This window comes from Alligator sinensis, unplaced genomic scaffold (genome assembly GCF_000455745.1).
Source record: "Alligator sinensis unplaced genomic scaffold, ASM45574v1 scaffold1194_1, whole genome shotgun sequence".
Taxonomy (NCBI): Eukaryota; Metazoa; Chordata; order Crocodylia; family Alligatoridae; genus Alligator; species Alligator sinensis.
Window position 1 is genome coordinate 302479 of NW_005843070.1, and position 9757 is coordinate 312235.

General features: G+C 46.4%; 1 protein-coding gene across 1 annotated transcript in view; it reads left to right on the top strand.

Annotated features, from left to right (window-relative positions):
• Positions 1-9757, top strand: part of LOC102382107 (extracellular calcium-sensing receptor) — a 130539-nt gene that overhangs the window by 63702 nt on the left and 57080 nt on the right. The window contains 1 exon segment of the mRNA XM_014526523.2: positions 1486-2361. Within this exon segment, the coding sequence (XP_014382009.2) occupies positions 1486-2361 (876 nt within the window).

Below are 9757 nucleotides of genomic sequence, written 5' to 3' on the forward strand. Positions count from 1 at the left end.
TCGTGGTTGCTGTCACCCAGCTTCCCATCGATCACTAGGTCACCGACTAGGTCATCCCCAGTAGCCAGTACCAGGTCGAGCAGCGCTTTGCCTCTCGTTGGCCCATAGACTTCTTGAGTCAGGTAGAGGTCATGCACGCATGAGAGGAAGCTCTGCGACCGCTCAGATTTTGCTGAGCGATCCTCCCATGAGATGTCCGGGTAATTGAAGTCACCCATGACAACCATGGTCCTGGAGCAAGCTGCCTCAGCCAGTTCCTGGTCAAGCTCAGGACTTTGGGTGGGAGGTCTGTAATAGACTCCCACCATTGTGTCCCCTGTGCCGTGTTCCCCACGAATTTTAACCCAGAGGGTCTCCAGCCATCCACCCTGGTCGCCAATATCAGCTTGCAGGGACGTGTAGCTTTCCTTAACATAGAGAGCTACCCCCCCCGCCCCTTTTCTCTACACGATCCCTCCTGTACAGGGTATAGGATGTTGTATTGCACTTTTTTTCCCCAGTGTCCTCACAAGTGTCTGCAAAAATGAAGTTGCCATTTAACAACACAGTAAAGTATCTGAATGGCTCGGATAAATTGTGTTCAGATTTTTATGTATTTAGTTTTTATCTTGGTATGTTATCAGAGCCCAAAAGTGCAGAACATGGGCATTTTCAGAAAACATAAAAGCAATTTCTATAAAATAGGCAAATTGCATCAGTAGCCATATGGTAGCAGGAGTATAACTTCTACTTTGTGCTGGTGTCATGAGGGTGGATGGTGGAGATAGGTGAGGGACAAGTACTGTACCTACTGTCCTGCACCTCACACTTATTCAGTGAGAAAAAAAATCACATATCCAAAGTAGTTATACTGGCAGACAAATTATGTGTAGATCTGACCTTAAATAACTTTTAAAACAAAAGCTATTAGGTAGCATATCTAGTAATGTTTCTTGCTACGCAGTTTTCCAGAAACTCTGCTGTCACTACCACAAACAATGGTTCAACTGTTCCAGTGGGGCAGCTGAGGTTGTGATGGTAAAGATAGTCTGCCAATTCTATATTCGGAGTGGGACAGAGACATTTTTATCTAAACTGAGGTGCATGTCTCTGGTTTACTCTAATGACAAGTTATTGTTTTTTCCAAATCATCATGAAATGCTCTTGTGTATGTGTGATCCATCAGTGGCATGCATCTCAGTCCATTTCCTCAGATCTCAGAACTGTTAGGTATATAAATGTCTACACTGGCTGAAATAGATTGGACCTACATGTTAATGCAGGACGTTCAATAATATATGTACCCACATTTTAGATTCCTGAAAGCTCAGTTTTATACATACATTTTCTCAAAAGAAAGTGATTTGCTGAGTATGATACCCTACTCTCTCTGCATTGCCATCTCAGATTATACAGATTAATGGTGACCACTAAATAAGACTAACCAATTTATTTCTATGCGGCTTATTTAATGATCCACATTGCTTGTTCTCTGTCTTCCCACAGGTCAGTTATGCATCATCCAGCCGACTCTTGAGCAACAAAAACCAGTTCAAATCCTTCCTCCGCACAATCCCCAATGATGAGCATCAAGCAACTGCAATGGCAGACATCATTGAGTATTTCCGATGGAACTGGGTGGGCACTATTGCAGCTGATGATGACTATGGCCGGCCAGGGATTGAAAAGTTCCGGGAGGAGGCAGAAGAAAGGGACATCTGCATTGATTTCAGTGAGCTTATTTCGCAGTACTCCGATGAGGAGGATATCCAGCAGGTAGTGGAGGTCATCCAGAATTCCACTGCTAAAGTGATTGTTGTCTTCTCCAGTGGCCCAGACCTGGAACCTCTTATCAAAGAGATAGTCAGGCGTAACATCACTGGCCGAATTTGGCTGGCAAGTGAGGCTTGGGCTAGCTCCTCCCTGATAGCCATGCCAGAATTCTTCAGCGTCATTGGCAGTACCATTGGATTTGCACTGAAGGCAGGGCAGATCCCAGGGTTTCGCGAGTTTCTGCAAAAGGTCCATCCCAATAATCCTACCAACAATGGCTTTGCCAAAGAGTTTTGGGAGGAGACCTTTAACTGCTACCTCCCAGATGGGCCCAAGAATTCCCCAGCGTCCAGCTCCTTCCACAAGAGCCATGAAGAAAGCAGTGGAAACAGCACAGCTTTCTTCCGTCCCCTGTGCACAGGGGAGGAGAACATCACCAGTGTGGAGACACCATACATGGACTATACACACTTGCGGATATCCTATAATGTGTATTTGGCAGTGTACTCCATTGCCCATGCTTTGCAGGATATATATACCTGCACTCCTGGGAAAGGGCTCTTCACTAATGGATCATGTGCAGACATTAAGAAGGTTGAGGCCTGGCAGGTAAGTTTCAGTAGTACAAGGAACATCTCTGCTGTATGTCAAATAGAATAGCTACTATAGCCACAGGCCGTCCCCAGTGCTAGCAAGGGAAAGGTTCCCTTTGATCTTATACAAACAAGTGGGACTGGTAAGAAATGAGAACCTAAGTCAGTGAGCATGGATACATTTTTAGGGTTCAGCTTGTCGAGTATTTCCTACATCTTTTGCATTTCTGCAGCAACCATAGGTACAGAACAGATTTTTTTTCCAGTGTCTTATATATAAGCCCAAACTAGAGCAGTTTGAATACTGAAGGAAAATAATTAGCAAATATTAGGTCTTTGTTTTGATTGGGGGAGAGGGGGGACAGGGCACAGGTGACATAGCAGGGAAGTGGCGGAGGAGGACAGGGACACACACACCTCTCCAGATTTCTGTACCTATAGAGGGGCTTGGGGCATGGGGCTGCAGCTGGGCCAGACCAGCTCTGTGCAGAAGCTGCTTCCATGGCTCAGCAGGCAGGACCTGCTATGGCAGGGCACGCTGCACTGCCATGGCCACCAAGGTGAGGCTCAGTGGCATGGAGTTCTGCCCCTGCTGCTGCAGGGCAGGTTGGGGGGACCTCACCTTGGCAGCCATGACAGTGTGGCATGTCCTCCCTCTCTGGGTCCTGTCCACCAGGTCATGGAGGCGGCTCCTGCCCACAGCTGGTCCAGCCCAAGTGCAGTCCGCACCTCACTGTGGGTGCAGAAATTTTGGGGGACATATGTTCCCTGCCCTCCTGCTGCATCGCCTGTGCCCCCCCCCCATAGACTTATCTGGAGGGAGCTGCAGGAGCTCTTCTCCACCACCCTGCCTAGTTGCCACATGCATGCACACACACACATGCCCTTGGTGCCTCCTGCCCCCTATTCCCCCCAACCCCAAGCAGCCCCTTGCAGACTGGAACTCTGCAAGGGGGAACCCACTGTTTCCCAGGTTTTAAAGGAGAAAATCCACGTTTTTCTGCAGCAAACAAAAGCCAGATCCCTGCTCATGAGTGACACACAACAGGAGGAAAGTTGTATTTGAAACAGAAGGATTACTGGGGAACAAATAGTCTCTATTAAAGGTCAGTCTTTTCAGTTGACCAGAGATAATCTCAATGTTGATCTAATAATACCTGCAAGGAAGAGAGATTTCTGATCCTAAAGGAGTCATTAATTTAGAATACAGTGGTAATATGAGAACAAATAGTTGCATTGCAAGCTGAGTTTACGCAAATTAAGATTTAATTAAGATGCTTATTGTTAACAGTGAGCAAAATTAGCAATTAGAATAGCTTATTTTTGGAAGTTATGTATTCTCTATCAAAAAGTAGTCATCAATGGCCGAATGTTTAGTTGAGAGGAGGCATCAAGTAGAGTTCCCCAGAGGCCTGGCCTGAGTCCAGTACTGTTTAATATCTCCATTAATAATTTGGATGATGAGATTAAATGGACGTTTAGCAAGTTGAGTGATATTGCAGACAGTGTGGAGGGTAAGGCTAGGATCCTAAATGACCTGGATAAACTGGAAATATGATCCCCCCAAAAATCAATTTAATTAAATTCAGTAAGGATAAGAGCAAAGTCCTGCACTTGGAATGGTATAATTGCTTGCACAGATACAGACTGGGGAATGAGTGGCTAGGCCGCAGCACTGCAGAGAAGGTCCTGGGGCTTAAACAGTGTGCTCTTGTTGCAAAAGAATCCAACTGTATACTGGGGTATATGAACAAGAGTGGCACTTGCAAATCAAAGAAAGTTATCTTCTGCTGTACTTGGCACTGGTGAGGCCTCACTTGGAGTACTGTGTCCAGTTTTGGGCCCTATGCTTCAAGTAAGATATAGACAGATAAGAGCAAGTTCAACAGACAGCATCAAAACTGATTAGAGGCCTGGAAGACATGCCTTACATGGAAGGGCTGAAAGAAAGATTTATTTAATCTGGAAAAGAGAAGCCTGAGAGGGGGTTTGATAAGTCTTCAAATACCCAAAGGGTGATTATGAAAAGCACATTGGACAGTCACGTGGTGGGATAGTTTAGTCAGGCATGATCCTATCTTGAGCAGGAGTGACAGACTAGATGACCTCATGAGGTCCCTTCCAGCCCTGCTTTCCTATGACTACAGTCAATCCTACCAGTAAACTTTATAGCCCTTTTTCTACTTCAGAAGATTTTAACACTGTGGCTAGAAAGAGTTGTCCACACTCTCCTGCCATCCCAGGTAGAAACTCCCCTGGCCTCAGGGGCCCAAATTCTGGGGGAAGAGGGCCCCATGTGCCCCATCCCAATTTGAATGATATGCCTACAAATGGAGAAACCTCCACTTCCAGACCTGGCCACATGTCACAGCATGGGGAAGATACTCCAGCAGGAGAAGCAAAATGCACCAGGCACCAGTGCAACTATCAGCATGCTGCTCCTGGGTCAGGGACCACATACAAGTAGAGGGGGAAAAACTCCTAGGGCAGTTCTCTGCTCTGTGCTTGCAGACCTACACCAGGGGAATGATCCGCCATCACAGCATGCAAGTGAAGGGGGGAATCTCTCTGCACTTGCAGAGGCATGCTGGGAGAATGATTCCCTTGGATACAGGTCTGGAAAGTGCAGAGTGAGGAATTCATTCCTCTAGGACAGCAGTTCCCACTCTGTGGTATGCGTACCACCAGCGGTACTCAAACAACCTGTCCATGGTACGCAATAACAGATTTATTATAATTACTTTATATGACAAAAATTTGCTAGTGGTATTTATGGTTGTATCATTTTAAATTGGTGGTGCACAATCTGTCAGAGTTTGGGAACTGGTGCTGTAGGGGTCCCCTCCTCCACTTGCATGTGGCGCCCCCAGCCCAGGGACAGCAGTGAGAAGAGTGCACCAAGTGTTAGCGTGCGTATAGTACTGCCATCTCCAGGTCAGGGGCCACGTACAAAAAGAAGGGCAAATCCCTTGGGGTGCTCTCCACCCCAAGCTTTGTAGACCTGCAGCAGGCGAATCATCCATTTAGCACAGTGGTCACTAACCAGTGAATCTCGATCCACTGCTAGATCTTGGAGCCTCTTGCGGTAGATCTCGGAGCCTCTTGGAGTCGATCCTAGGCTGGGTCGGGGGGGCTGAGTACCTGTGTGCATGCAGCCCAGAAGGCATATGTCCCAGCCCAGCAGGCCAGTCAATGGGGGAGAGAAGGGGCAGGGGCTAGATCAAGGCCCCCCAGTGAGGGACACTGCCACAGAGGCAGGAGCAGGGATAAGTTGAATGGGGTCCCGGCCAGGACTTACCTGCTGGGGAGGCACACCCCCAAATAATTTTTTCTCCCTCTGCCTCAATCTGCTCCCCCCTTCCCTCCCCAGAGACTTACCTACTGGGTAAGGGGTGGGGGAGAGAGGGGGATGGCAGTGCACAGTAGATCTTGGGCTGCTTTTAAATGCCAAAGGTGATCTCCTACTTAAAAAGGTTGGAGACCACTGATTTAGTATGTGTCTGCAGGTGCAGAGGGCTTTCCCACTCCATGTGCACACTGTGGCGGGAGAATTATTAACTGGGATTGATGTCAGGCTAACCAACCTATCAGTAACATATTGAAGGCTGGGAGACCCAGGATACTAGGCCAGAATGCAGGAACAGCAGCTGTCACAACTAGCCTGACCCCAGCCAGCCAAGGCACAGACCCTGGCTGTTATGCCTCTGCAGCCTATACTTATATTTTTCATCCTCTTTGCTTTTTTTTTTTTTTTAAATACTGGTGCAACATTGCCACTCCTTCAGTTACCTGTAGTTTCAAATGCTTGTAAATTACTTGCCTAACAGCTGCCCTCTTTATCAACATACCAAGGACTGAAGAAGCTTCAAGCATCTACAGCTAGAGGCTGTAAAAACTAATTTCCTGTGCTGACTGGTTTAAAGAATTTGTAATACACTCCAGACTGGATTAGACATAGATGTTCATTAGAAATGCAGATTATGATTATTACTGCGTAAAATAATTGGTAACTTTCTGTACTTAAACAAAGTTACCAATAAGTGCACTCTTCTTAAGAATCTGTTATAAACTGTTAATGTTAACACCCATTTTGTCTCTAGTATAGTCTATCCATCTGATTTTGGCAATCTGCTGTATTGAATTTGAAATCACCCAGGCTGTTTCCTAATGTCTTTCTTAGGAATTTCTACTGTTCTTAATGAAGGTAGGAGGTACATTTGTATCTCTCTCTACTGCTCTTAATGTCACAATGTGACTTCTCATGAAGAGTGGCTGTGAGCTAATGTTCTGTTGTTTTCAGTAGTAAAGGCTGCTGCAGATCAGTTCTGGTGGGTAAGGGAGCAGTGTATCCAAGAGAAGAGAAGAGAAGAACACAAAGGGAAGATGATTTTTCCTTTTTCCTGGTACTATGAAATAAAATAACCTTTCCTTGACTCCTTGTATACTTCTGCTTCTCCCTCACTCTCCATCTCTCTTACTCTGCCACCTCCAACACTAGAAGTTTTCTGATTGTTCATTTTGAGATACATTTTTGGCCAAACTTCCTCCTCCCTCAGTTTTCTTTTCTCCTTCTTCCTGGCACTTGCTTTCCTTTTCGTGTTTGAGAGGTAGCGTTCTGATGCCTGATCCAACTCACATTGAAGTTGATTAGAATTTTTCATTTGGCTTTAAAAAATGGAAGTTGGATCAGACTCCTGGAGCCTAGGGTCAGCAATAGGATTGCAGACAGGAGGACTCTTTTTGAAAATATAAGAACGGATCTTTCAGCTGCAGGTGTATTATAGGCCCCTAATAGGACATCAGCTGCCAATAAAACGTGGACTTCTGTCTTTCTCTTGTTGAGTCTGATTTTTCTCTTCAGTAAGACAGCTCAGCATATCCTGGGAAACTACCAGCTGGAGGGAATGGGCTCATGATCTCCCTTCCGGCTTCCCAGTCTACCCTGGGGCTGGGATCTCAAAGATTATTCACTCCTGGAATGAAATGTACTTCACTTCCTCTCCGCCCCCCATTTGGCTTTTTCAATCAGCTCTACTTCTGTTGACTTCCATCAGATCAGAGTAGGACAAGCCTTTTTTATGTCTTACACTTCAGGTACAGAAAATGAGTAACTCTCCCAATTCATAGTCAGATGAACATCTTGCCCTGGCTTGCCAGTCCTAGGATAAAACTCTATTTAGCCACTGAATGTTTGGATATTCTGGTGATAAGCATCTTCCTCTATATACTAGTAGGCAAGTAGTCATGCTGGATCAGATGGTCTGCTCCAAGTGATGGAAAAAGTGGGGCTCTCCATACTCTTGGTTCTATTTGAGCCGTAGATACCATTTATCTCAAGGTTCTATTGCCATCCCTTCAAGTGTGGAACGTTGTGCATCCAGCAAGATCCTAGCTTCTTAATGGCTCACTTCTTTATTTTCAGAGGGAACCAGGATGACTGTTTTGTGTAGCTGCTTATCTTCTTGGAGGACATGTTGCCATTTGGTTCCATCTCTCTTCATATTCAATTGCATGCAACCACTGTGGAACTAGCAACAGCTCTGAGGTCTGCACATGCACATGGCTCAGCAGAGGCCTAAATAACACCCCTCCCCCCATTTTTCTCTTGAATGGGGTCTTTTAAAAAATCCAGATAAATCAAAATAGGGCCTTCTCAATTTGTACCTACAACTGAGAGAACTGAAGCCACTGTAGTCACTTAAGTGAACAAGGGGTGGCCTATATTCATCCAATTGGGACCCTCAAGCACTAGTGTACAACTGCTCTCTAAAGTATGTCCTCCCATACTTAATCCAGTCTGATTTGAAAAGTTCCAAGCACCCAGGCTCCCTTTGCTGCTTCCTGGGAGACTGGTAATGCATTCAAACAAAAGTCTTCCTAGTGGGAATTTTTTCCTGATGTTTCCAACTCTTCCTGATTATAACCAAGAAGTTTAAGATGGCAGAGAAGGTATCAAGGGTTATTAAAACCTGACGGATATTTGCTGGACATGCAGCATGCAGACAATTAACAAAACTTCCTAGAAGTGTCTAAGAGTATAAGCATTAAGCAATGATATCTTAATACAGAAAGTCCTGTATTCAACTCCATTTAATTCAGTATTGGTCCTAAATACTTTTTGAAACCTGTCCCCAAATCAATCTTGAAAATGAGACTTAAGTACCTAGGTTGCTTAGGTGCTTTTTGAAAACTTTATCCTAGTATCATAGTACTTAGGGTCGAAAGGGACCTAAACAGATCATCAGGTCCAACCCCCTGCCCCAGGCAGGAACTGGTGCTGGGATCATATCACCCCAGCAAAATATTTGTCCAGCCTCCTCTTGAAGACCCCCAAGGTAGGAGAGAGTACCACCTCACTTGGGGGCCCATTCCAGAGCCTGGCAGCCCTAACTGTAAAGTAATGTCTCCTGATGTCCAGCCTGAACCTTCTCTCTAACAATTTGTGGCCATTATTCCTAGTAACCCCAGGTGGTGCCCGGGGGAACAGAGCCTCCCCCAATTCCCGCTGGTCCCCCCTGGTGAGTTTGTAAATGGCCACCAGATCCCCTCTCAGCCTTCTCTTGTGGAGGCTGAACAGGTTCAGGCCCTTTAGCCCCTCTTCGTAGGGCCTGGCCCAGCCGGGTGCCCTTCCTCTGGCCCCTCTAAATGTTAGCCACATCCGTCTTGAAGTGCAGCACCCAAAACTGGATGCAGTACTCCAATTGCAGCCTGACCAATGCCACGTAGAGGGGAAGGATCACCTTCCTGGAGCTGCTTGTGATGCATCTGTAGATGCACGACAAGGTGTGGTTAGCCTTACTGGCCACTTCCTCGCATTGGCGGCTCATGTTCATCCTGGAGTCACTGATGACTTCAAGATCCCTTTCTGCCACCGTGTTGACAAGAAGGGTGTTCCCCAGCCTATAGGTGTGTTGCTGGTTCCTTCGTCAGAGATGCAGCACCTTGCACTTGCCCGTGTTGAATTCCATTGGATTCTCATCCGCCCACCTCTGTAACCTGTCTAGATCTAGCTGTATTCTGTCCCTCTCCTCCAGCATGCCCACCTTGCCCCACAACTTGGCGTCGTCAGCCAATTTGGACAGTGTGCTTCCACACCCACATTCAGATCACTGATGAAGATGTTGAACAGTACAGGCCCCAGGACTGAGCCCTGGGGGAACTCCACTGCCCACATCCCTCCAGGTCGAAAACCACCCATCTACCACCACTCTCTAGGTGCAACCATCTAGCCACTTTGCCACCCATCTGACTATGTAGGCATCAGTGCCACAGTCACCAAGTTTTTTTAAGAGAATGTGGTGGGAAACCATGTCGAAAGCCTTCTTAAAACCCAGGAAGATGACATAGATTCATAGATGTTAGGGTCAGAAGGGACCTCGATAGATCATCGAGTCCGACCCCCTGCATAGGCA